Source organism: Trachemys scripta, chromosome 4 (genome assembly GCF_013100865.1).
Source record: "Trachemys scripta elegans isolate TJP31775 chromosome 4, CAS_Tse_1.0, whole genome shotgun sequence".
NCBI lineage: Eukaryota > Metazoa > Chordata > Testudines > Emydidae > Trachemys > Trachemys scripta.
The window spans coordinates 98,199,177-98,226,728 of record NC_048301.1 but is presented as its reverse complement, the minus strand read 5'-3'; the positions used below and the strand labels follow the sequence as shown (position 1 = coordinate 98,226,728).

The 27,552-nt window shown below is 44.2% G+C and overlaps 1 protein-coding gene across 7 annotated transcripts in view; it reads right to left on the bottom strand.

The window, feature by feature from the left end:
- Positions 1–27,552, bottom strand: part of DENND2B (DENN domain containing 2B) — a 291,401-nt gene that overhangs the window by 150,877 nt on the left and 112,972 nt on the right. For 6 of the 7 annotated variants that reach the window (XM_034770079.1, XM_034770078.1, XM_034770082.1 and 3 more), the window contains one exon: positions 10,224–10,328. In XM_034770079.1, coding sequence (XP_034625970.1) covers positions 10,224–10,303 — 80 coding nt within the window. In that variant the 5' untranslated portion in view covers positions 10,304–10,328. Of the gene's footprint in view, positions 1–8,300; positions 8,468–10,223; positions 10,329–27,552 lie in introns of those variants that run through there. The other variant, XM_034770083.1, reaches the window with a different exon arrangement.

Here is a 27,552-nt window from a genome sequence, read left to right as displayed (position 1 = left end):
TGCTCCAAACAGATAAAAGATGGATGGACCAGAAATATCTGAAGTCTACATATTGAATTTCGCATAACATGAGTCCTTGGCTTTGAGTCAATAATGACATAATTTCAAGATGATACACATATTGTTAGTGTCCTTGCCGTGCTCTGATGTAGCTCTGTAATTGGTATGCTGCATATCACATCAAAATGTTTTCTTGCGCAAAAGCTGCTCCTAGACAGGGTATGTAGGATTGACTAACCTAATTATGGAAAATATACTACACAAGCACACTGTTAATAATGGGACAGCTCAACATATGTATTGTATTAGCTCCCATTTCAGTTTTTCCCCTGCAGAAAATTACTTAATGGCTACTTCAACAGAAGAATGTGCTTTTCAAACACCAACATAGGGATGTCACTCTATGGAGAGTGAATCAGGACATATGGCTAATACCAAATGGCTATTGATGGTCCATCTGATAAAGTCACTGAAGGAAACTTAAGAGTCACAAGCCAGTTCATTTCTTTCTCAACAAGTGTCTAGACAGATTATTTCGTTCTGACACTGACACTGCAGAAACACACATTTTTAAAAATTTATTTTCAAAATCTTTCTTTGGGTTTCATTCTGTATCAATGTTTATTGTGTCTATTTGAATTTTCTGTTACTCTAAGGTGAAAATTTCTTCCAAGGGGAACTGAATAGCTCAGGGAAATGGTAAAAGAACACACAATCTTTCCTTCTAAATCACTAGTTCAAACCCAGGTCAAAATAGGAAGTAAATGGAAATCATTCCCCTTTGGTGATGGCTTTTCAGTGGCTCATTGTAAAGACTTAGTGGTCTCAGACTAGCTCCTAATGGACAGATGTCCATACAATAAAAGACAACATTACAAATGGTCATGATTGGCACTCTTGGTGGCAGTCTCACTGCAAAGGCCAAGATTTGAAAGGACCATGGAGACAAGATTTTCTTCCTAGAAAATGAGTTCTTCCAGCACAGGTTTGAAACACACTGGTCTGGTAATGTGAAAGCACTTTGCCGGTCACCACTTATGACTCCCTTCCAGTTCTATGAGATAGGTATATCTCCATTTATTTTTATTTAACGTTATCTTGTTCATCATTATTACTCCAGTCTCCCTGACGTTCCATAGTAGGCAAAATAAACATTTCCAAATTCATACTGAGCTAATATTTTATTAGTTCAATCCTTAACACTATCCTTTTTGGAACAATAATGCAAAAAAAGATCATCAATAATAAAACGACTATTCGATGCAGTAAATATAGGGTTACCATACGTCCGGATTTTCCCGGACATGTCTGGCTTTTTGGTAATCAAACCCCTGTCCCGGGTGAATTGCCAAAAAGCCGAACATGTCTGGGAAAATGCCAGCATTACTGAAGCAGCTGGGAAGGGGAGTGGTTGTTCCTTCATTCCCCAGGGGACATGTTTGTGTGTCTGCATTTTCAGAGGAGTTGCGGGGAGGATCGGAACTTTCAACAGGACGCAGGTCTGGGGAGGTGGCATATGATCATGGGAAAGCCAGGCGTGGGCAAAGGCAGAGATCGTGTATGTTCTGCTCGCCAGGACCTGGCTTGTCCAATTCCTCTGCACCTTTGGCACCAGTGGAGCCAAGATAACGTGCCGCGCCTGCCTGGCCCCAGGGAAGCCACCTCAGCCACAGTGGGGATTATTATGCCCGGGTGGCCGGGCCGCGGGGGAAGAGGCGAGGTGGTTCCTGGCGGGGAAGTTCTCTCCCCGGCTGCTCCCAGCCAGGAGAAACCGACCAGCTAGCCCGACCCCAGCACATCCCTAGCATGCTCCGCTGGCCCCGGCCTGCCCCGAGCTCCCCCCCGGGGGACTGCGCCCGCCCTGCCGGGCCGACAAGGCAAAGAGCAGACCTCGGTTGGGCGTGTGCCCCGCGGCAGCCGGCTGAGAAGGAGCCAGGTGGAGTGGAGGAGAGCCCGGGGGGTCCCGGTGGAGCGGGACCAGCAGGGCAGGGAGGCGGCGGGAGCATCCCCCAAGCAGCCGCAGGGCAAAGCCACACGCTTCAGGCTGGAGGAGCTGAAGCTGAGCAGCAGCACTTTTGCGCTGACCGGGGAATCGGCGCACAACCAAGCCATGGTGCACTGGTCGGGCCACAACAGCAGCATGAGTAGACCCAGCACCACGGCGGGGGGCGGGATGCAGACCGGGGGACGCTGCAGCGCCGGGTCTTGGACAACGTGCAGAAAGCGGGGCTGGGCTGGTGGATCTGGCTGGTCTCTGGCCCTTCGCATCGGGTGTCACTCGGCAGTTTGCAGCCGGGCGAAAGTGCTCCCAGTGCCTTTCTGCTGCAGCAAAAGTTTTCTTCCCCTAGCCCCAACAGCCACCTGCGTTGCACTCTTGTTGCTCTTGACTGGGTGAGGCCACCGGGAGGTTTGGAGAGAGGGCAGGGGTGTGACTGGAGAGGAGAGAGCAGTATCCTCCGGGCTCCGGCTGCGCTGGGGAAGCGCCCGGCCGGGGGCGCAGGGTCTGGAGGTCTGGGGGCTACCCGGCCAACCGTGAAGCTGGTAGCGCTCAGGCAGCTGTTTCGCGTGGCTGGGAGGGAGGAGGAGGAGGAATGCAGGGTGCTCAGGGGAGGGGGCGGAGTTGGGGCAGGGACTTTGGGGAGGGGGTGGAGTTGGGGCGGGGCCAGGTGGGGAAGGGGTGGGGCCGGGGGAAAGGGCAGGGCCAGGACCCGTGGAGTGTCCTCTTTTTTTAATGCTTAAATATGGTAACCCTAGTAAATATTGTAGTGCAATACTAATCTAAGCCAGCGGATCTCAAACTGTGGGTTGGGACCCCAAAGTGGGTTGCTATTGGGATTACCAGGGCTGGCGTTAGATTGGCTGGGGCCCGGGGCCGAAGCCTGAGTCCCACCATGCAGGGCAGAAGCTAAAGCCCGGGCAGCAGGCTCAGGCTTCAGTCCCTGGTCCTGGGGTCATGTAGTAATGTTTGTTATCAGCGGTACAAAGCAGTTTGGGAACCCCTGCTCTAAAATCAAAAAAAGTTCATTTACAGCAGGGGTAGGCAACCTATGGCACGCAAGCCAACGGCGGCACATGAGCTGATTTTCAGTGGCACTCACACGCCCGGGTCCTGGCCACCCGTCCGGCAGGCTCTGCATTTTAATTTAATTTTAAATGAAGCTTCTTAAACATTTTAAAACCTTGTTTACCTTAACTATTGTTATATGTTAGTTATATAGTATAGACTTATAGAAAGAGACTTTCTAAAAACGTTAAAATGTATGTCTGGCACACAAAACCTTAAATTAGAGTGAACAAATGAAGACTCGGCACACCACTTCTGAAAGGTTGCTGCCCCCTGATTTACAGTCAGCTAGGTCACTTCCTGAGATAAGTATTTATAACAAGAATGCGAAATAAGTTACCATAGCCAGAAACTAAACAGCAAAATGCCTCAGCTTGGGATTCTACCACAAGCCAGCTGAGAAATCCTGCCTTCCCAAGAGTATTTCACACACATACACCCCACCAGACCTCTCAAGCAATCACACCTTTCCTTGAGCACACGCACAGGGGTAGAGGGGAGCTGAACTGGAGTTAACCCCTCATTCACTGGGAACCAGTACCCTGTCAAAGGCCCATTATAGCTGTGGTTCTCAACCAGGGGTATGCGTACTACTGGGGATATGCAGAGGCCTTCCAGGGGGTACATCAATTCATCTAGATATTTGCCTAGTTTTACAACCGGCTACATAAAAAGCACTAGCACAGTACAAACAAAAATTTCATACGGATGACTTGTTTATACTGCTTTACATACTATACACTGACATGTAAGTACAATATTTATATTCCAGTTGATTTGTTTTATAACTATATGGTAAAAATGAGAAAGTCAGCAATTTTTCAGTGATAATGTGCTGTGACATTTTGTATTTTTATGTCTGATTTTGTAAGCAACTAATTTTTAAGTGAGTTGTAACTTAGGAGTACGCAGGACAAATCAGACTCCTGAAAGGGGTACAGTAGTCTGGAAAGGTTGAGAGACACTGCATTAGAGCAACGAGGCCCAACTATGGAATTCAGATCCAGATCCAAACTTTCCCAAAGTCCAGAGGCAGCATTTGGATCAGTGTTTTCATTTAACCTCATCTCTAACAGAGTTGTGATGTTTCCATTCCCTGGCAACTTCATAAACTCTGCCCTGTCAACATCCACAGCACAAATCAGCAGAGCCTTGCAAATATGCAGATATCCACTTTATATCCGAGGACCATGTTTGTGGATCATGAATCGGGGTGCAGATACCGGGCTCTACAAATCAGAGTGGCAAACTCTGGGGTTCCATATCCAATGTAAACTTCTATTTCATGCAATAACAGAGATCTCTACACTTTTCTGAATCTGAAGGAACTGTGCATTGCTGGGAACGAACCTTCTGAAATCTTGTCAGATGCATAGTTCATATTGCCTCTGCTTTTAATGAAATAGAATACTTACTAATGGATCTCAAGTCAGTTATTCAACTTCCATAACATTTTGGCTGAAGCTTATTTATACTGTTTTCTAAACCTCAGTGCCTAAAAAAAAGAGCCAAATCTCATAGTGGTTTCAATAACTTGACATATTGCTTACTCTCAGCAGATTTTTATTAAACCACTATCTGTCCAAGGGTACAGCTGAATTCAACTTTCAGTTTCTTGGACAAAAATGTAAAAGCCCTAACCTGCCTTAAAGTAAGAGATACATGCTTTCCATGGGCTTTGGATCACAAACGCATGGAAAATAACTTAAGGGTTCTCAGTGGTATTCCACGGAGTAGGTGAATATTTTTGGCCTGATAGAGTTTCCTTGTCAGATCACTTCGGCGCATTCCTGAGTCCCAGATCCAATTGCTTGGCACTGCCTCAACTACACAAAGCAGCTGGAAAGTGCCTTAAAGGGGAGGGGAAGCTGATGATCCTGTACAGATGCCACCTGCTCCCTCTTTTCTAGGTAGCAAGTGTGTCAGGGTGGGAGGGGCATATCAGGAGCGGGCATGATGCAGCAGTCCCAATGGGGCTACTACAGCCAATATAACTTAGAAGCCTGAGCACTGGAGGCTGGTTTCAGAGGTGAAAGCAAGCTGGTATGGTCCAGTATGGCGTACCAGTAAGAGCTGGTACACAGCTGACCGTACTGGTGGCGGCTGGGAGCCCTGGGGCTCCGGTGGCGATTTAAAGGGCCCGGGGCTCCCAGACGACGACGCTACTGCTACCACGCCAGCAGCCAGAGCCCCAGCCAGCCCTTTAAATCACTGCCGAAGCCCTGGGGCGCTGGCCCTTTAAATCGCTGCCAGAACCCTGGGGTAGCACTAGCAGTGGTTGGGAGCCCCAGGCCCTTTAAATCGCCACCGGGTACATTGAAAGGCTGGCTGGGGAAGTCTGGCCCCGGCCCCGCCCCTTCCGTCCAAGGCCCCACCCCTTCCAGTTGAGATTCAATCTCATAACAGACACGAAGTAAGTAAATATCTTGATTCCCATTTTATTATGGTTATTATCTGCATTGTGTTAAACTGTGCAAGCATATAACAAACATACAATCCTGGCCCAAAGTGCTTAATATGCCAGTGAGAGCCCATGCAACTCTTCCATGGTGACATAGTTAACCCATGGCCAACCCTGGAACAGAAAACCAGACCTCCCTTGCTTCGACCACAAAACCATTCCACCTCCAATCTAGGCAGATGGGAAGTCACCTGCATGAGTTACCTGACAGTAAAGCTTAGGTATAAGATAAAGATGGAACCATGGCTTGACTAACCTTGGATGTATCCATGTCAAGGCACATGACTGCACAAGCATTTCTTTAATAGAAGCAGCACTTTCCCCTCCCTACACAGACAGATTTGCTCCTGGAGCAAAATAACCTTAGGGATGCAACCCTTTATCAGTACAGTTTTCCAGGATAACTCCGAAGTTTAAATTACTGTATCTGGCACCTTGACACAAGATAGCAAGGTGGCTGGTGCACTAATTAGCTCAGACTCTGTATCTTTGCACATTCTTTTATTTTAGAGAGCTCAATGCCTAGATAAAAGATTTCCATTCCTCTGGCTGGACCTCATATGGTATAATCTTTTATAGAAAATACTAAGGTATTTCTAATGGGCTCATTAACACGTACAGGGGGTTCTCTTGCTTTCTGAAAGAGGGATACATGCTATACACTTATTTTGAATGAAGATTATTTTGGCTTAACAAGAACTGAGTTTTGGAGATTGCTCCAGATGCAATATCTTGTTTTATTAATGTTCAGACACAATAGTGATGTCTCAGCTTCATTAAAAAAAAAGTTCTCAATTCTTTTGTTATTTGGCTCTGAAATTTGCTCCTCCATTACAGAAACATAACTAAGATCAAGGCCTCCGTTTGGATATGGACTGGCTAAGTATGGACATGTTTGCAAGCCAGGGAAGAGTAGCTAGCTGCTATGTCTCTTTCCCACTGTCTGGTTTTGTTGTTCTACCATTTCTGAGCATTGAGTCAATTACTATTGAAAACAGCTTTGTCTGGTTGCATGAGTTTAATTATTATTTACCAGGCTCTAAAAGAAAAGATTATACACCTCTACCGCGATATAACACGACCCGATATAACATGAATTCGGATATAACGCGGTCAAGCTGTGCTCTGGGGGGGGGGGGGGTAGAGGGACTGCGCACTCCGGTGGATCAAAGCAAGTTCAATATAACATGGTTTCACCATAATACGGTAAGATTTTTTGGCTCCCAAGGACAGCGTTATATCGAGGTAGAGGTGTATTGATCGATCAAAATCTGATTCATCTATCTCTATCTGATTGATAGATAAGAGAGATCTGTCCAAGAAGATATATTCTGCCCTCACAGAAGGACAGACTCAGCTAATAGTTTTCATTAAATCCTATGACCAGTAGGAAGATGATTGGTTACTGGGAGATAATTACACCTGTGTCATGCCATTATCAGCACGTTATGAAATGCTACCCCTGCAAATTGTATAGAAAACATATACTGTACTATGGTCTTGCAAATCTCTAATCAAATCCTATATTAAATGGAGACAATGACTGCTCAGTTTAAGTGGGTTATTTAGCATGTTTACAGTAAATCACCTCATGCCTTAAACTAAACTTTTATTATGCCAGCGCCTATTGTGTTGATTTAAGTCTAATAAAAAAGGAAAACATTTCTCAGTTGACTCAAATAGCATCCTCTTGCATAGCCTCATAAAGTCAGGTCATCCAGGCAGATTACAGAAAGGCAAAGTAAAGGATGCAGAATTTAAGCATAACAAGCTATTAAGCTTCTCACTTGTCATGTTATTATGATTCAGGATTAGCTCTAGATTTATGCCCATGCTTGCACCTACAAATTCTACATTACTTAACCATAGTCAAAACATATGATGATGAGACTATGGAAAGAAAGGACATTTGACGCCTACTGTCACATGTACTTAGAATTCATGCAGGCATACACTTCTAAAGAATATTAAGGTTAGAAATGGTTTGAACCAGAACTGCAGATCCAAAGTTCGGTAAAGTCTAGCTCCAAACATCCCAGCTCAGCCCTGTCTCTATAATGGCCTTAGACTGACACGCCAAATCAGCCTATAAGATGGATGGATGGATGGATAACTGCTATATAAGTGCTAAGTATCATAATTATCATTAATATACACTTAATCTTGAGGATGTAAGGATCTGGCTCTAAACTCAAGCCCATCTCTAATTAAGACAGAAGCTCTTCTCTTTTCCCCTCCCCCCCCACCCTCAGCCCCCAATATTATTTCGTACTCTTTTGCTATATTGTAAAAAAGCGACACCAAGAGAGCCTAATACTGTGGACTGGCAAATTTAGGAATGGACCAGACCGTCAGGTCCATTCCTGGTGAAACCTAACTGAGCTACGGATGTACAGTCCATCTCTAGCAGAAAGACATCAATACACCACATGAAGTGACACATGCCACTAGCCTGTTGCCCAGGATAATTGGAAAGCAATGTAAAGAAGAGGAAAGGTAAATCTGTACAGTGAAAAAATCAGGACAGGCATGGGAAAGAATACAAAACTCAAGATGAGAGACCTGGTGCAGAAATAAAACTACTTGGTTCATAACATAATAATTGTATCTGTAGATTGAAAAACTCTTTAAAGTGTTTGCGTAAATATAATTATCTCCATGGATCAGAAAATGAAGATACAGAGCCCTTAAAAGGCTTGCCAAGGCCACAAAGCAAGTCCTCCACAGAGATGGGGTTGGAGCTTCACTGACATCAATGGCAAAACTCCCACTTACTTCAACAGGGTGAGGATTTCACCTCAGATTCTTAATTCTGTGCTGCACACGCTGTACCACACTACTTCTCAACCATTTAGGATGAGGCCATTTAACCCAAAGCAGAAAAAATTATGCAATCCGTGTGACTCAAACAGCACAGCCAGGAGAGAAGGAGTGGGAGATAGCTGAAATAGAAAATTTGACACAGAAGGCTGAATAGGAAGCCAGAAAAAACAAACAAATACATCAAATTAAGAAAGATAAACAAAACTGAGAACAAATCCAGATAGTTTAAAAACAAAACAGTCAAAGGCATCATTAGAAATAGTTTTGCCTTTAAAACAAAAAGAAAAAAGCGGTACATGTTTTTTCTTCCAGTGTTTCTACATTGACAATTTCATAACTTAATTTATATTTTTTCCTTTCTGCTTGTGGTTGGAAAAGTTCAGAATAAAATGGCAGGTATGCCAAGGCAAGGCAAGGCAAGCCAAGCCTGGACATCAGTTACAAATTGACACACAGCGCACTGCTGGGATCAAAGCCAAAGCCCATGATTCCCCATCTCTCTGAACTCATTCCTCAGTACTAGCCACCTCTGCCAGCAGATGCACTGCTCTTGACTGTCACCGCTAAGGACCCATTCTGCTTTGGATCAATCATTCTGTACTTATGTTGGCTTGATCCATCTAAATCAGACCTTATTTACACTAGGGGAGGGAGGGGAGAGGGTGGCTGTTGGAACTAGACTGATTACACCATTGCAAATATCAAGCATAAATACACTTCTCTAGTATAAACTGTGACTTGTATTGGTGCAGCTTCCTTCAGGTGATATGCACTGGTGCAAGCCATGGCTTATAACGATGTAGCACATCTACACTAGGGGACTGCAGCACAGTACCTACAATAATGCAATCCTATCCCCAACTCAATACAAACAAACAAAAACAATGTAGACAAGATGGCAGTGGTCTTCCCTTAACCTCCCTCACCATAACATTTATTTTTAGACCCACATCCACTCCAGCACCACAGTTCTACTGCAGCCTTGGACACAAATGTATTTAAAGCCTTCAAGTGCTAGACTGAGAGCTCTCTAGGGCTGAGAGTATCCTTCTTATTTCTTTGTACTATGCCTAGTACAAAGGTGCTATTGTAATACAAATAACAAAACAAGGTCTATAAAGGGATTCAATCTAAACTGAACAGGACTGACAATAATTTGTATCACAAAGCAATACACCTGGCAACGCTTCTCAAAGGAGACTAGCATCAAATCAACTTTGCTGTCTTTAAAGCATAAATGAAAACATCAGTTCTGGATGTTGCACCTGCTAGCTATAAACACAAAGGCAAAGAGAATATCATCGCAGGGGAAGAGTAGCTGGCTCCACTCCTCAGCTCGTGTTGCCTGTAGATGGGGCAGCGCACAGCAGAGCCACCTGGCCGCGCCTCCATGTAGGAACCAGAGCGCAGGACATGCTGCTGCTTCCGGAAGCCGCTTGAGGTAAGCACCGCCTGGAGTCTGCACCCCTGAGCCACCCCCTCCGTGCACCAACCCCCTGCTCCAGCCATGATCACTCTCCCGCCCTCCGAACCCCTTGGTCCCAGCCTCCTACACCCCAAACCCCTCATTCCCAGCTCCACCCCAAAGCCTGCACCCCCAGCCAGAGCCCTCACCTCCTCCCGCAACCCAACCCCAATTTCATGAGCATTCATGGCCCGCCATACAATTTGTGTACCCAGATGTGGCCCTTGGGCCAACAAGTTTGCCCACCCTTGCCTAGCACATATTCTTCTGCTCTCCTAGTGTTGGAAATATGAGACTTAATTCCAAAACCAAATCAACCTTTTCCAGAGTTGCTGGGACAAAATATTGAGACATACAAAATGATCCACAGAAATGTTTAGTTTAAATTTCACAGTCTGCAGTGGACTCACCGATCCAAAGTATCCTGAGGCACTTTACTCCCTCCAGCTCTGTTGGTGGCACTAGCATTCTTGTTGGCCGTCATGGTCATTTCTGCTCTCTCTGGATTTGGATACCTGCAAGAAACCAAGTCAAGCGATTAAGCTTTCCAAAGTGCTAGAGATAATATTCCCAAGATACCATGACAGCAGCGGGCAAAACCCAGAGCGTCTTCTCGTTTTGCAAAACCAAACCCGCTGACCAATTGTGATTCAGATCTGAATCCCATTTTTTCAAATGTTGAGAGTGATGTGTGTGTAGGGGTTGGCTATATGGCTCTGATTTTGGCCCATCCCTATTAGTACGGAGATGGATCTTGGTTTTGCAAAATGTCACTAATTGGCTTTAGCTTTCTGTTCAACAGTGCTTGCACAGAAGTCAGTAGTTGCAGTGAGTGACACTGGCAAATGATAAAGCTGAGACTAAAGTTCTGGCTATTCTAAAAAAAAATCTAAGAAACTTAACACAGTTTGTGTCCACACTACACCATTTTTGAACACAGCCACAAGCACATTATGGAATCATGCTCAAACCTGTTGGTTACATGAAGAGACCCATGGATGGTTCTGACTAGCTCCCCTGGCAGTCATGGAATTATTTAAGTAAAGCTGCCTTGAGATACTAATAGGCAAAAAAACGGATTCTGCCTTCCTGCTCTGCAGAAAGGTGGTAATAACTCCTAATTACTTCCTAGCGGTACTGGGGGATGGGATGTGGGAACAAACCAAAAGCCATAAATTAAATTTTAATCACAATGAAAAATATACATATCCAATTATTATTTCTAGAATTTCCAATGTGAACAAAATCTAACATTCCTGATTTTACAGATTCCTTATGGATGGCCTGATGTAAAAGAGCTTCCAAATGCTGCTAAAAATAGACAAATTTTGTTTGTTCTGTTTTATACCCAGGAGGCACAAAGAATAACCAGAATCCTGTAGGAATGTCAATGTGGAGATGGCAGGCAGTGTGGAGAAGACCTTGCTGATGTAGTCCCATGAGCCCACATACAAACAAGAAATATATCTATCAGCTTGCTTCTCAACTGCAAAGGGGCTTAGATGTGTAACACAGGAATTGCTGAGCAAAAAACACATTCTGGAAAAAACTCAGCGGTAAACAAGGGAGAGATGGTGACTGGTTACTCTGTGTTCGGCAAGTCCCACAAGTATGTGAGAAAGGAATGCCAGAGAAAAGCTGAACTGTTCAGTCATGCTCCCAAGAGCCAAAGAGAGACTGCACAGACTGAGTTGACTTTTGCAACATCTCCACATACCGGCAAAGAAACAACCCATTACTGAGGGATTGATTCTGCCCACATCCCACTGATGTCAGTGAGAACTTGTGCAGAGATCAAGAGCAGAATATAGCCACAAAGTCTATGGTCCAGCTTCTAATCCCAGATTTGTGACTGGTGCACTCCTCCATCACATACCTCTTCAGACTAGACCCCTGGCTCTGAATTGCCTGCATTAGTCCCACTTCCCTGGAATAGAGCAGTGCTCTGCTTACAGCTGCTTTAGGGGCATTCCTTAGCTGTTATAGAAATGTTTTGCCAAATGGGGAATAACCCTACCTTTAAATACCACACAGCATCCCTCAAGAGGTAAACAAGACAAAACGCAGGTACAGTAAACACTAAGTGGGGCCTTTATTTAGGATGCTGGGCACTCCCAGACACTAGCTCTCAGTGGCTTTTCAGCTCTCAGTAGCTTGGAGCTTGTGTTGCTGAGTTGCCACCCAGGGGCTGCTTAAGCCCTGACCAGAATTGCTGGCCACGGAGCCTGTTAATAGCATAGTTAATGCAAAAATAAAAAGTATTGCAAGACGCACTGTTTACCTAAACCCATAATAAATCAAGGCTGCTTGAAAAGCAAACTATAACGTGATGCTGACAAATGAGCTGGGTATTGACAACACATAAAGCCTTGTACAAACAGACTCATCACAGCGAAGAGGACATTTTCTAAACTGTTTTATTCCACTGTAAATAAGGTCACAGAAAATTCATGTGGTACGCAGCGCAAACTGTAGAATCACTTAAACAAACTACAGATTCCAAGAGTTTTACGATTGTCTTGCGTGTATCAGCTTTCCCAGATCAGATGAAAGTTTTTTCCAGTCACTGATATTTTTTCTGCACTAAAGCTCCCCAAATTCCACTGACGTCTCAATATTATTGTTATTATACATGCCAGATAGCAGAGCTGCAATGAACCGCCTGCTACAATTGGGAAAAGGACTTCGGGGGGGGAGGGGCGGGGGTAGAGAAAAACCTCTGAAGCTAGCCAGGCTTTCTAGGATTGCAAATTCCACAACGAACCAATAGCTTCATAGTACTTTCCACTCACCGGTGCTTTTACTGGGAAGACTGTCTGAATCACTAATACAAGGTGCTGAAAATAAATGAAATAACTACAGCATAATGTCAAACAATGACCTTTACTAAAAATGTGCTATATCCATTTTAGAAGACTTACTTTTCTGTTAGAAACCAAGATGGACTAAATTTATTCAAGAAACCTGGGACGCATATCTGTTTTAGAGGTGCTGCAGAGTAGCGTAAAACTTAGGAACAATACACACACACCTAATTAAAAAAGGGTATTTTCTGTTTTGCAGCACTATGAAACTTGATATCATTGTTTTCACATCAAATATGTGATAACTTAAACCCTGTATTTCAAATCTACCATGAGCTCTCTGAACTAACTGTTGTTTAGAACTGGCTCTTTTTCAGTAGAAAAGGAAGCAATTTTGAGAAATTCATAAAGCATGGCAAATTTGGGGACAAAATCTTGAGTTCAAAATACAATGCAAGATTTCCAGCAGTTTTACATTTCCTTGTGAATAGTTTGCATAGCTTTATTCAGAGCTTTGGGACAAAGAGCATCACCAAACTCAGAGGTTTTGGGGCTACCAGGGGGTATTATACGAATCTTTTTCTGTATTTTCATTGCACAAGTTCAGATAAATTCTAAAACCAAAAGGAAAATCCAGCTGAAACAGCAGATTTCTCTTTGGCTTCCACCTAAAGTCATCAATTGGCTCAGCCTCTTCAAAATAGGGTGACCAGATGTCCCGATTTTATAGGGACAGTCCCGATTTTTGTCTTTTTCTTATATAGGCTATTACCCCCTACCCCCGTTCCGATTTTTCACATTTGCTGTCTGGTCACCCTACTCCAAAACAACCCAGGGGCAGTGAAAAATGCCTGAGCCTCCAGGAACTTTTGCCTAGAATTCTGAGTTTGTAACAACCCCCCCCCCAAAGATGCGAACAATTTGTCTGGTTTCGCCATGAAAAAATTTGCAGAATTTTTTTTTTCCCCCTTCTCCCTAACTCTCCTTGGAACTATCCCCATTCAGAAAAGCATGGCCACCTAAATGGATAGCCCAAGAATGGTACCATAAAGCCAGCCAACACTAGCTGGCTTACACACGTTGTGGTTGGTAGGAGGCCACCACCAGGACAGGGCATTTCAAATATTCAGTGCACTTTTTAACGTAATGGGAGAAATCCATTTGTGGTGTAACTCTGCTGGAGTGACATTAAGGAGAAATACAGCCAAAGGAGTCTTGTTTCCTTTGTAAAGCAATCTCTGTCCCAAAGAGGATAGGTCGCAATTCAGCAAAGCACTTAAGCATATGCTTTAACTTCAAACATATTACTGACTGACATTGACTTCAGTAGAATGGAAGTACATACTCAAGAGCTTTGCTGAATCAGGGACTGCCTCTCACTCTGTGTTTCAACAGTGCCTGCAGAATGGGCCCTGATCTTGGTTGGGACCTCTATGAGCAACAATATGACCAAAAAAAAAAAAAAAAACAAAAAGTGGCAAAAATAGGGAAGACAGACTAAAAGTAGAAATTCCCAAAGGATTCTGCCCAATGAAGCCCATCTATATTCTTTGTATTAATATGACATGAATAATGCTATTACAGTAAAAAGTACATCTGCCATTGCATTTTGTTACAATGAACACCACCACCAAGTATTCTATAAATAGAAGCTTGGGGGAGGAGGGGAAGAGAAATTTTTAAATACACAGAATTAACTTTTAAAGAGAATTTTGGCAAGAACTGCACTTCATTAACTCCCATGCAGTTGAGTCTCTGATAGATATACGTAACCGTAATAGCCCTCAGGAGAAATACGCAGAGGAAAGCAGACTGTGTCACATGAGGATATTCTCCTACTGGAAGACTACCAATGTGGCAGTGTAGAATCCATTTTCAGAGTTATACAACACAGCCTGGTTAACATAGACCACCACAGATACACACTGGTTTCATCGATAGGTTTGTACATAAAGGAAGCTTTGTCAGCCCTCATTCATCCATCTGATGCTGGAAGCCCAGAAAGCAAGACAGACTTGGCAAAGAAGCAGTCAGGTTACCTAGTGGATGTTGTGAATGTTCATTTCTCTCATGGATTTCTGTACATACCAAACTAGAAAGCTTGTACCCAATATTCATATTACACAGATACTGTCTTTACTAACAACTGCAGGGGTTTGGTTCAGAACCTTAACAAATATTTGTAAAGTCTTTTTCCATCCCATAACCAGAGCTAAGCTATTTAAGGAAAAATCTATTGTTTATAGGACTGTAAAAATTAAAACTAAGAGTCAGATTCTAGCTCGTTAGGTGCACATTGTGTGGCTCCCATAGACATGTGTGTTGTGTAGTCCCTGCTAGCTAATATTTTACTCTTGTAATTCTGATGTTGCGCAAATTGCTTTTGGATCTCCCATGACAAGCACCTTACGCTCCAGGTCTACATTCTGACAGTCAAGAATATCAGAAGTATTATACTGGATCATTCTATATATGTACTGTATGGCCCCATCAGTAGATCAAGGCCCTTGTGTGTTTTCTCATGGCAGAGCATGGTGCTGCAGCTGCTCTGCCTTAGTTTCCACAACAGGGTTTCCAGTGCACTGGTGGCTTATGTGGCTCAGCTGTATGGCCAGGCTCCAGCCAACCTTCTCTCCCCAGGTGAGAGCAATTAGTCTGCTCTCCTTCCCAGCCAGCTCTTCCCTTTTCAGCCCTTCCTTACAGGTGTAGTGGATAGGTGGACAATGCTATTGCAGTTCGTTAACCCTTGCCAGGCCACTGTGCAATTTGTATACCCTATCACCAGCCCCCAAGAGAACGGTATCTGAGCATCTCACAATTTTTAAATGTACTTATGCACATAACACACCTGTGAGATAGGGATGTATTATCATCATCCCCATTTTATAGATAGGGAATGGAGGAAAAGAGAGGCAAAGTGACTTACTCAAGGACACATAGGAAGTCTCCAGGCCAGCATCCTAACCACTGGACCTTCTTCCTTATCTGAATCAGACAAGGGGGCCACGTGTCCTGTCGCCAACAGTGCCCAGTACCAGATGCTTCAAAGGAGGTGCCTGCAACAGGCAGTTGTGATATAACTTGCCGGCTAGGGAAAGGATCCTCCTAACCCCCAAGAGTTTGAGGTTTGCTTACATCCAGAAGCATGAGGGGTTTATTGTTTATTTCTTATATTTACGGTTCAATACTCTATGTTTGTACAGTGCCTAGCACAATAGAGCCTTGTTCTTGATTGGCCCCTAGAAACTACTGTAGTAAAGGTCAAGATGCAAATAAATAAATTCTATTACAACTTCAGTGAGAGCCACCCACTCACATCTGAGGGTAGAATTTGCCCCTAACATATGCAACATATAATTAACAGTGGAAGAATCCTGTAAGCTTAAAAGCAAATAAGGCAATAGCAGTGCTACAGGAATAATAATATCACAGAGAAGTGACTTGGAAGCACTTTCAACAGTTACACAGTGTGAGATATGATATGACCCTCCCTTATAATTTGTCTTTACTTTTAATATTTGTTCTGTATCAAAATTTTGGGGGTGGTGATGTTTGGTACCATCCCAACCTACGAAGTGAATCCAAATACCATAGTCACGGATGCATAATACAAATCAATCAATAGTACTATTACCACTAATGGCATCACATTGGGGTGTCAGGGAGATCCTATATAGGAAGTTTCATTGATCTTAAAATACAGATGAAACTGAAGTAAGTTTTATAGATCAGATAGAAAGCTACATAAAAGAATCAAATATAAATGTATTGCAGTTTTATTTCAGGGAGTTTAAAGGAATGTGACAACACCGTAACTTTCTGTGAGACATTATATAGTGATAACCACATCCACTGGGCTTCTATGACAATACTCTTCATCACAATATTCATAAACTACTTACACCAGGGATGGGCAACCTGTGGCCCATCAGGGTAATCTGATTGTGGGCCCGAGACATTTTGCTGACATTGACCGTTCACAGGCACTGCCCCCTGCAGCTCCCAGTAGCTGCGGGTCTCTGTTCCCAGCCAATGGGAGCTGCGGGAAGTGGCGGCCAGTGTGGCCCTGCAGCCTGCAACTTCTTACAGCTCCCATTGGCCGGGAACGGCGAACCGCGGCCACTAGGAGCTGCAGGGGACCGTGCGTGCAGATAGTCAACGTCAGCAAAATGTCTCACAGCCCGCAATCAGATTACCCTGATTGGCCACATGAGGCTCACGGGCCGCAGGTTGCCCACTACTGACTTACACAGAAACAAAAAACAAAATTTCCAGCATTGTGACACTAAGTGTGCGGACTCACCCCTGCGGCGCCTCCTGCTGGTTGTCTCTAGGAATTAGCTCACCAGCTCTCTGGAGCGCCCTCTGTTGGCCGGTGATCTGCTACCGCCAGCCCCCCTGTCCCTCCTGGACCCGGTGCTCTGTTATCTGGGGTGCTGCCCCCTGGCAGTAAGCCCACTGTTCTGGGTCTCCCCCCTCCCAGGGGAACCTCCACCCACTTCACCTCAGTGTTAGGCTACTGCCAGTCCACATCTAGCCCCCATTCACTGGGGCGGACTGCAGTGTAAGCCACTCATCATAGTCAAAGGGGTTCAGACCTGCTGCCTCCCCATAGGTGCAGAGTTGCAGGGGGCAGCCTATTTGGCCTGTCGTCAGGCCTGCAGCCTGGGGCTTTCCAGGCGGGAGCTCCCAGCTCCTCTGGCCCTTCCCCAGCCCTGCTCCAATCTAGGTTCCTTGCTTGGCACCTTGGAGCCAGGCCCTTCTCCCTCTACAGGCAGAGGAAGACTGTCTGGACTCCTGGCTCACTGCCTCTTATAGGGGCCAGCTGGGTCTGATTGGGGCTTGGCCACAGCTGAGCCTACCTTCCCTAATCAGCCCAGGCTTCTTGCCCCAGCCACAACCTTCTCCTGGGCTGTTTTAAGCCATGAAGGGCAGGAGCGGGTACCCACCCCACTACACAGACATTGTAAAATACAGATCCAAAACAATCATGGATGGACATCATATGGGTTCTACAATGATTGAAGGTTTAGAAAACATGACCTGTGAGGGAAGATTGAAAAAATTTAGTCTGAAGAAGAGAAGACTGAGAGGGAACATGACAACAGTTTTCAAGTACATAAAAGGTTGTTACAAAGAGGACGGAGAAAAATTGTTCTCCTTAACTTCTGAAGCTAGGACAAGAAGCAATGGGCTTAAATTGCACCAAGGGTGGTTTAGGTAGTAGTAGTAGTAGTAGGCATCCTTCAGTCTTGAGAGACCATGCGTATCCGCGCCTGAGAGGTAAAGAATTTATTCAGTTGGTTTACGGCAGCTGCGAACGTGGCTGAAGAGACCCACTCGAGAGAGACAATCTCTGCCGCACCAGTCACATTTAAAGGTGGTGTGTCGACCCTTTGGGCTCTGCCTTCTGCAAGCTCTTTTCTCCTTTGCTAAGCTGGGCAGCTTCCTCACACAACTCTGGAGACTTTTGTTAAGCTCTTGTTTCCAAAGGCTGCGGTCTTGAGTGTGAGCTTCCCAATTGTCCACATCCATGTCCATTTCTTTGAGGTCTCGCTCGCACGCATCCTTGAAACACAATTTTGGGCGTCCTTGGGGTCTTTTCCAGATACCAATTCACTGTACAGAATGTCCTTTGGGATGTGACACACATGCCCAAGCCAGCAGAGGCATCTGTTTGAGCAGTGTCTGCATGCTGGGTGTGCCAGCCCGCTTGAGCACTTCAGTGTTGGTGACTGTCTCTCCAAGAGATGCCAAAGATTCAACAAAGGCAATGCATATGAAAGCTGTTAAGCCTCTTTTCCTGATGAGAGTATAAGGTCCATTTCTCGTTCCCATGCAAAAGTATGCTGATAACACATGCACGATACACACAGATCTTTGTGTGGTCTGTCAGTTTGTTGCAAGACCCTCTTGCTCAGTCTAGACATTGTGGCGGCTTTTCCAGTGTGGATGTTGAGTTCTGTTTCACGTGAAAGATTGATTGTGATAGTGGAACCCAGGGACTCGTTCACCACTTCAAGTTCATAGTTTTTGATCTTGATGGAGGGTGCTTTCTCAACTCCTTGGCACATTATCTTCATCTTTTTTCAGCTTATGTGAAGCCCAAAGTCTTTACAGGCTTTGGAAAAACTGTCCATAAAGGTTGTCACTGCTGCGTCGTCAGCAAAGAGGTGGTTTTGGATAAGGGCCTCCTGGGTATTGGTTTTAGATCTTGGTTTAGGTAGGACATTAGGAAAAACGGTCAGGGTGGTTAAGTACGAGAACAAATTGCCTAGGGAGGTTGTTCAATCTCTGTCATTGGAGATTTTTAAGAGCAGGTTAGACAAACACCTGTCAAGGACGGTCTAGATAATGCTTAGTCCTGCCATGAGTGCAGGGGACTGGACTAGATGGTCTATGTGATAGCTGGCTGAGGTAAAGACTAGGTTCCCCTTATGACATTAATGCCTCTGAATCTCCTGATGTGTCCTATGGATTTGGAATCACCATTTTCCGTTAACTTGAACACAAAGTCCTTTCCCAGCTAACTTCTGCTCTCATTTATACCAGTAACTGCAGTTACACTGAGTTATAGGGCCAGATCCTCAGCTGGTGTAAATACATGTAGCTTTGCTAAAGTTAATGGAGCCCTGTCAATTTACACCAGCTGAGAACGCGGGACAAAGGTTTTAAGGCTGAGGAGCGAGGGGGGTGGGGTAGTCACTACAATCAACAATTCTGACCTGCATAAAACAGGCCATAGAATTTACTCAGCAGTTCCTGCACTGCAGGAACCTATTCTTTCCTATTGTGTAAAATGAATGCTCTCAAGCCCAGTCACTTATGGTATGTCTACATTTCAAGATTGGGGCGTGATTCCCAACTCGAGGGGTCATACTTGCACTAGTTCTCATCAAGCTAGTGCACTAAAAATAGATGGTACCCGTTGCAGTGTGAGCAGCAAGAGGGACTAGACACCCCGAGTGCACGCCCGTCAGAGACATCAGGTATGTACTTAGGGAGGCTAACCACTCCTGCTGCTGCAGCTACGTTCTATGTCTTCGAGCTGGAAATCACACACTCCCAGCATGGAGTGGAGACATACCCTGAGAAAGTCATCCAATCTCAACATAAAGACTCCAGATGATGCATTCATCACACAACTTGGTAGTTAATTAAAAAAAATTGCATCTTGAATTTTTCTAACTTCAACTTACTGGCGTAACTAAGAGCAGAAGATGGCCCTTCATTTGAAAATCCCCCAGCTTAGCAGACTTGTATGTTTTCTTTTTATAGCCTGCTCAAAATCCCTCCCCAACCATATGGTACTTTTTCCTACTTAGACTTAAACGGGTTTCATTATACTTGGATTTTTTTAAAACTTCCCTCATTTCTAAAGCATATTTTCCAGTAGTTATACAATTCCAATTAAAAGTCCTTAAAGTATGTTGCAATCCTTCAAAGCCAGCTCTCTGAAAGTCAGAAACATTAGCATTGTTTATCTGTCAGTTTATGAAGAGTTCAGATTCCATTATTTACCAAAGAGCTCTGAACTCAACAAAACAGAACTTTTTAACATCACCAAGATCCTAACCCTCTTGCTCCGACAATTACTGGGTTCTAGCCTGCGATGTAGTCCCTGGTGCAAGCGACCCACTTAGCCCTGCTCAAATGCATCAGGTGGGAGGAATTTTTGGGGAATGTAGAAAGATGATGGAGTGGAATAAGAAGTATTGTCTAGTGCTTTAGGATAGGGGGTGGTGAATCTCGACTTCTGGGTTCTAAGTTGGCTTTGTCACTGACTGAATTGGGCCCTAATTCTCCAAAGACTTTATCTTTGATGTCAATGGGGCTACTCACCACTCATAAAAGTTCAGAATGTACGCAAGTTTTACTGCAACAGAGTCTTGCTGTGTAATGTTGAGCAAGGCCCTTCAAACTCTGTACCTCAGTTTATCATGGGTAAACTGTCTTAATTGTTGCAAAGATGAATTAACGTTCATGAAGAGTTCGGAGCTGCCTGGATATGAATGCTGCTACGTATCAAATATATGGGTGACCGATATACCAGGGAATTTAGACCCAAGGCTTGCATGTGTTTCTAAAGCCGCAGTCCAGGCAAATTATTGTCATCTTGCAAGTTGTGGTGATCAAAACAATATGAGGGAATTTTAGTGCTGCAGATCTGAAGGAACAGTCCCCCTCCTAAAGGAATATCAGGAGTCATTTTTGAGAGCTAGAGACTTAATGGGAAACAAGCCTTTATAGAGAAGGGAAAGCATTGCAAACTACTAATCCTGGTGCATGCTTTGAAAAATGGTCCCTATACCGTATTATGACCAAATCCCTGGAAACAAATAATTAATATAAATAATATTATTAATAATATGGTGAGATTGTTGACCGATTATTTATTCAGTTAGCAGGAGCTGTTCCTGGTGTCTAGGCATCTAGGGGTTAGTTCTAAAGCAAGAACATTTTTTCTAAATGCTTTGTTTAAGGATATCTTGCCTACATTTCAAGAACAGCTGCACTGCTAAACTCTCTTCGGTGACACAGCTTGGCTTGGTGGCAGTTTGCCTGTTCCATTCCAGTAAAACATATTAGTATGTTCTCTCACAACAGCCCCAATGCCCTATTTGGTTAAAAAAAAAGGAAAATCCACCCTTGTAAGCCAGTGGCTGTTTAAAATTTTTTGTCTCTAGTGTGCATCTGTAGAGATATGCTGATGTTTCACTCCATATTCTTTATGAAAATATGCTTATGATATGAATATGACATAATGGAGATATACTTTATGCAAGATGGGTCTTGTAAGGTATCATTGGAAAGGTTATGATTTACTGAATGTGATTATCCAATTTGTATGCATGTATATTTCTGTATCTAAAGTTAGATAGAAATATGGTTTCTAGTTAGAAATATGGACATGTAACAATTACAACTGGGTGTGTATTGGGAAGACACCCACCAGATGACAGGCCATCAAATTTGATGAGCCATCAGGAAGAAACAACAAAACCATGATGCTATTAATCTCTCTCCCTTCTGGGAGGTGTCCGGGGACGTCACTGTGACACTACTAGGTCAAGTGGTCTTGTCACCCGATACTAAGCATTACCTGGGACTTCTTGTAACTTTCCACTGGAAGGGAAGGGGGGGTCAAGTTTGGGAAACAAAGGATTCCCACCTTATGTAAATCCTATTTAAGGGTGGGGAGGAAGGCAAATGTGTCTCCTCCTTTCTAGACCAAGTCCAGACTGAGACGGGGTCCAGTCTGAAGAGGAATATAACTGGAACTCTGAACCACATAAACTTTGCAACCTGCCTAAAATAACATTTAGGGTAAGAAATTACATTTTGTAACCTGTTTCTTAAGTATATTGAGCTTAGCTCACGTACTTTGTTTTATTTGCTCCGTAATCTGCTTTGTTTGGTCTGTTCTCTCTTATATTTACTTAAAATTCACCTTTTGTAGTTAGTAAACTTATTTCTTGATTATAATATAACACAGTTTATTTAATTTCTACCCGGGGAGGCAAGAAGTTGTGCACATCCTTCCACATTGGGGGAGGGGGAGAATTTCATAAAACCTTTGGGTTGGTACCCCTTCAAGAGAGTGTGCACGTGAGTGCTGGGTGAGTCCTCTCACCCAGAGCTGACTTCACTCTGTGTCTGAAGCGGGGTGTGGCCCTACCTGTGTATGTGCTGCAAGAGACCAGAGAGCCTAATCCAGCAAAGCAGTAAGAGGGAACCCACGCTGATTAAGCAGGAGAGGCTCAGTTAAACCCCAGCACATCAGGTGACACCGCAAAGGGCCCAAACCCGTCACAGATACCATAAAGGCCATTTTTATAGGACACTGTCCCCCAGGTATTCTCTGTTTTAGCTGCGGCTTCTAGGCTGATCCTATCTTGAGGATTTTGACATGAAAGCAGCTCCCTGTGTGGCTCTTCTTGTGTGGTGTCAGAAGAAGTGCTAAAATCCAAACAAACATCCAAAATCATGGTTAGGGAAAAACAACTTGTGTTTGCTCACTAAAAATTTGTGAAGAGAAGTACATGTCAAAGTTTGTGTCATGATTTAAGAGAGAAATGTTTGTTTTCATATTGCAGCTCAACACAAAGGTATGAAGCCAGAAGGAGAGAGGAAAAGACCAGAAGAAGAGAGGCTCATCTTGACTCTTCAGACTAGCTTCCCTATCCATGGGGCTCTACTAGCTACAGTAGAAAACAGAGAGAGTACACAATACCTAGCTTTGGACAATTTTATATCATAGAAGCCTTCTGGTATGGGTCTTCCCACCAAAGCCAAGTTTTAGCAAAGAAGTAGTTTAGGGTTACCATATTTTGAGCCTCCAAAAGGAGGACACTCCACGGGGCCCCGGCTCCGCCCCCAGCCCCGCCCCAACTCCGCCCCCTCCCCTGCTTCCCGCGAACATTTGATTCGCGGGAAGCCTGAAGCAGGTAAGGGGGGATGTGGGGGGAGGAGGCGCGGCCCAGGCTGGCCCCCCCGGCGTTTCCAGCCTGGGTCGGCTCGGGCCCTGGGGTGCCGGACCCGGCCGAGCACCCCTGGCCCGCCCAGCACTGCCGGTCCCCGGCCCGGTCCCCAGACCCCTGGCCGAGCACCCCCTGGCCCGCTCAGCACCCCCCAGCCCCGCTCAGCACCCCCCGGCCCGTCCCCGGCACTGCCGGCGCTCGGCCCCGCCGGCCCCCGGCGCTCGGTGCCCCCGGTCCCTGGCCCAGCACTGCCGCCCGCATGTCCCGATTTTCCTGGACATGTCCGGCTTTTTGGGATTTCCCCCCGGATGGGGATTTGGAGCCCAAAAAGCCGGACATGTCCGGGAAAATCCGGACGTATGGTAACCCTAAGTAGTTAGAAGTTCAAGACGGTTAATGTCAAGGTGTGGAGAGAGGGAGGAGTATCAGAATACTCAACTCTGCTCTCAGATCACATGTGCCACTCTAGAAAAATGCTTACCATGACAGTCCCATAAAGAAGCTGTGTTCAGGGTATAAATTTAGGGCTCTATCCTACAAGCCCGTAAGAATGTGAATAGTCCCAGTGGGACCACGCAAGCAAATAAAACAGTGTCACCAATTCCACACATTCAAAAATCACGGTTAAGGTCGCCAAAAAAAAAAGTGAGAGGCTCAAATATCATGGGATTTTAAGAATAATAAATGTGTGGCTCCTTTTTAAGTTGCCTCCTAGTGTTGGGAGTCTTTGAGGGTCACGCTTTCAAGCTCTCCTCTCTAACCATTAAGGATAGAAACTTTTGGGTTTTTTTAAATAATAGCTGAGATTCTTATGTGATCATGTTACTCCAGGAAACAGGGATGTCAGAAAAACACCAAATATCATGAGATTCTCAGGAAAATGGCAAGATTGGGCAACACTTAAAAGGGTTTACAGGGTCAGACCCTTAGATTCCAACAAATCCATAAATGCAACATGGGCCAAACCATGGCCACAGGGTTACAGTGGACTCCCTGAGCCTTCACAGTAGAGAGGTGCCAGAATTTCTGAAGGGCCAATCATCAGGCTGGGAGCTCACACCAGTCTGTGGGTGCCGACCATTGTGTAACTGGTTGGTTGCTCTACAGCTCCTGCTATTGTAGCAAGTCCATCCTCAGGATTGTTCAGACTTCCCCCTGTGAGGGAAGTCAGAGACCTGCATGCAGGGCCCAAAATGGATTATTTGCAGGGCACCTCAATGTAGATTTTCCTTCTTGATTGTAGTTAGGCATAATTTTATATCTGTAGTTTAGGTTCTATAGTATTAGAGAATATGGCAATTTGCCTGCCGGGGAATATTTGGTTTAATGCAACAAATGCTCACCCATATTCTTGGGCATCATACTCATCCCTGCACAAAGGTGCTCAAAGATGAGGAAAAGGGGGCACAAGTAGCACCCTCCCTTCCCCCGCGTGTCTCAGTGCAGAGTCTGGGTACAATGTGATCCTTGCACTCCTCAAAGCACAAGGCTTGGGAAAGCTAGCACCACAGCAACCACTGGCTTTTCCAAAGTGGATGGGAAAAGGGATGGATCTTTAGCTATGCCATCTTCTATAGCATCCAGCACAGCTGAGCAGGCATAGAGGCCTTGCTCTCACCAGGAGGACCTATTGTGACAATGCACAGAACATGCTAGCGTAACTCACTCGCACAGCCTTGTTTCTCCACCAATGCCCTTTTCTTGGAATAACATCAGTCACTATCCAGAAATATGTCACCGTTTAGTGAAGACAATAACATTGAGAGCACTTGGCTCTTTACAGGAAGTCATTAAAGGAGCTCCAAGCAGACCAAGCTCCGTAGCTATGATGAGCGGCCAGGAGGGAGGCTGCATTCCTTTTCTCAACTATTTCCTGACAATCCTCTATGACTGCACAGCTCTGAACTGGACAACTCCGAGCTGGAGAAGGAGGGAATTTCCTCTCTACGAGTGACTTTTAAACTGGCATGTTTACAGCAGGGAAAATAAACAACCACTCCACGTTGGACCAGAGTTCAGTTCAGTTCCTCGCAGAGTGCCCAGGAGATACCTCTAAGCCAGACCTTTCAGAAAGGCTCAGCATCCACAGCTGAAGCCAGATTTTCACAAGAGCTCAGCACCCACCTGGGAACTTCATTTAGGGGCCTACAGGGGAGATGAGCTCATTTGAAAATTCAGCCCCGGTTGTAGTGACTGAATCTCTGAGCCCTACTGTCTGACTGCCATGTTACTGTGAAAAGTGGCCACTGCACACAGGATACTAACCCGTCCTCTTTTAATGAATTTGGGATAGTTAAATATTCACATTGGTACAGGCTGAATCTTGCAGTCCTCACTCAGACAAAATCCCCATTGGCATCAATAAACCCTTTGATTATGAATTACAGGATCAGCCCTAACTGTACGTACCTCACTGCCACAGTTAGGCCCTGATCCAGCAAAGTACTTAAGCATGTGCTGAACTTTAAACAATGGAATTACTCACATGCTTATGTTCAATACATTATCGAGTGCTTTGCTGGAGTCGAGGCCTTACTCAATATTAAACACCCCTCCCCCTCCCAGAAACATAATAAAGGGATTAGGAACCTAAGTGACTTACGAACCTGAATCCTATTCAACAGGACATAGGCTACTAGATCACTTATACACTTCTGACAAAATTTTACTCAAAATCAAGTTATCTAATAGCATTTCCTCTATTTATGGGCTGAGAGGCATCACCACCTATCTAAAGCCATATTGCAGATCTCATCCACTGATGTTGAGAGTGTTGAGATGTCGTGAAGCCCAAACCAGGTTTGCTTTGTACACAAATCTACTCCTTAAATATCCGCATTTGTCAAATCTTGATCTGATCAACAGTGGACATGTACCAGAAATCCTTAATGATGAGCAATGTCCTTCATCTTCTTTTGGCTTTTTACTTTCTGTCATGCTGCCTCTTATCAGCTGAAGCCATAAATCCTCCAGCAGATAGAACAGACAGATCCATAGGCTACATCATTGTTACTCAGAGTATATTACAGTCAAAGTTTGTGCTAAAAGTGTCACGTTAAAGCACTGTATCATTCTCATAATTCCAATGTTGCTAAGATAATCAGAGCTATAAAACAAAGAAAACCACATCAAAACTAAACAAGATCAGCACTGCTGTCCCATATTTGCTTGTCATCTACTGGACATTTTCAATATTGTTAAGATGGATTTTTTTTTTGTTGCAATTATGGGGAACATATTGTGATATGTATTTAACAGAGTTCTGAATTTAGCTAAGTATACTGCTTGGCTTTTATGTGTTTCACTGTTTCTGGATTTATTTATTCATTTATTAGAGTATAGCATGAGGTGTTTTGTTTTGTTTTAATTCTTGGACTTGGATATTTAAATCATGTCTATAGGTAAGGTGGATTTGAACTAAACCTTGCATACTTACATTTGTATAAATCTGGAATGATAAAACTATGTATTGATTTGTGCCTTGTTTAAAGCAAACTGTGATAAACCACTTATTCCTTTATTTGGCTATTAGTTAGCTTATGAGTTATTTCCCTTTTTGATAAGGTATAGCTATTGTCAAACAAGCAGAGAAGCAACTTCATTGTGGCAAAGACATACTAATACATTTGTGCTAATTATTTACCTTGCAAATGAACATGTCCAGTATTGCAAATACATTACGCTGAAGATAAACTTATACACACTCCATAACCCTTCACTGCACATTACTGATCTATCTGAAATTATGCGCCTAACTGTTCCAAGGGAATATTAGAAGTGACTGCTCCCACAATGGGTAGGGAAAGAAACATTAAGAAAATGTGCTTGGTCATTGTTGAGTCAGAGTCCCTTCCTAGGCTGGGGGGGAAAAGATACATAAAATCACATTAGCTAACTTGATTTGAAACACCCCTTACCATCTAGCATTGACACTGTTCATCATCTTTACAATAATGTTTGCTGATCTTACCGAAATCTTGAAGGGAGCCGAAGTTTCAGCGTGACCAGCTAATGCAACTGTAAAAGACCATGTATAGTGTAGGATAAAAAGGTATGTTTTTGCATATATAACAGATGCTAACATGTTCTAGACAAGGAAACATGTACTTTAACACATACTACATAGGCTCCTCCCTAGGCTTTAGCTTGACTAGGTTTGCATTTATTGAAGATAGTGTGTCTTGTCCAACAAATATGTTAGAGAGTATTAGCTAATGCATGTTATCATCACACCTTTAAATCCTCATTTAGACAAGGCCTTAAAGTGCATCTACAGTAGGGCATGTCTGGACTAGGATAAAAGGCTGGTTTCTTAGATCATGTTAGCTAGCACGGTCTAACGTTTTTAGTGTAGACAAGGCATGTTGAACTATATTAATCAGTTGAAGCCTGGATGTGAGCTTAGGACTCATCTCAACCAGGCAACACCTGTAAAAGTTTCCTTATTTACAACA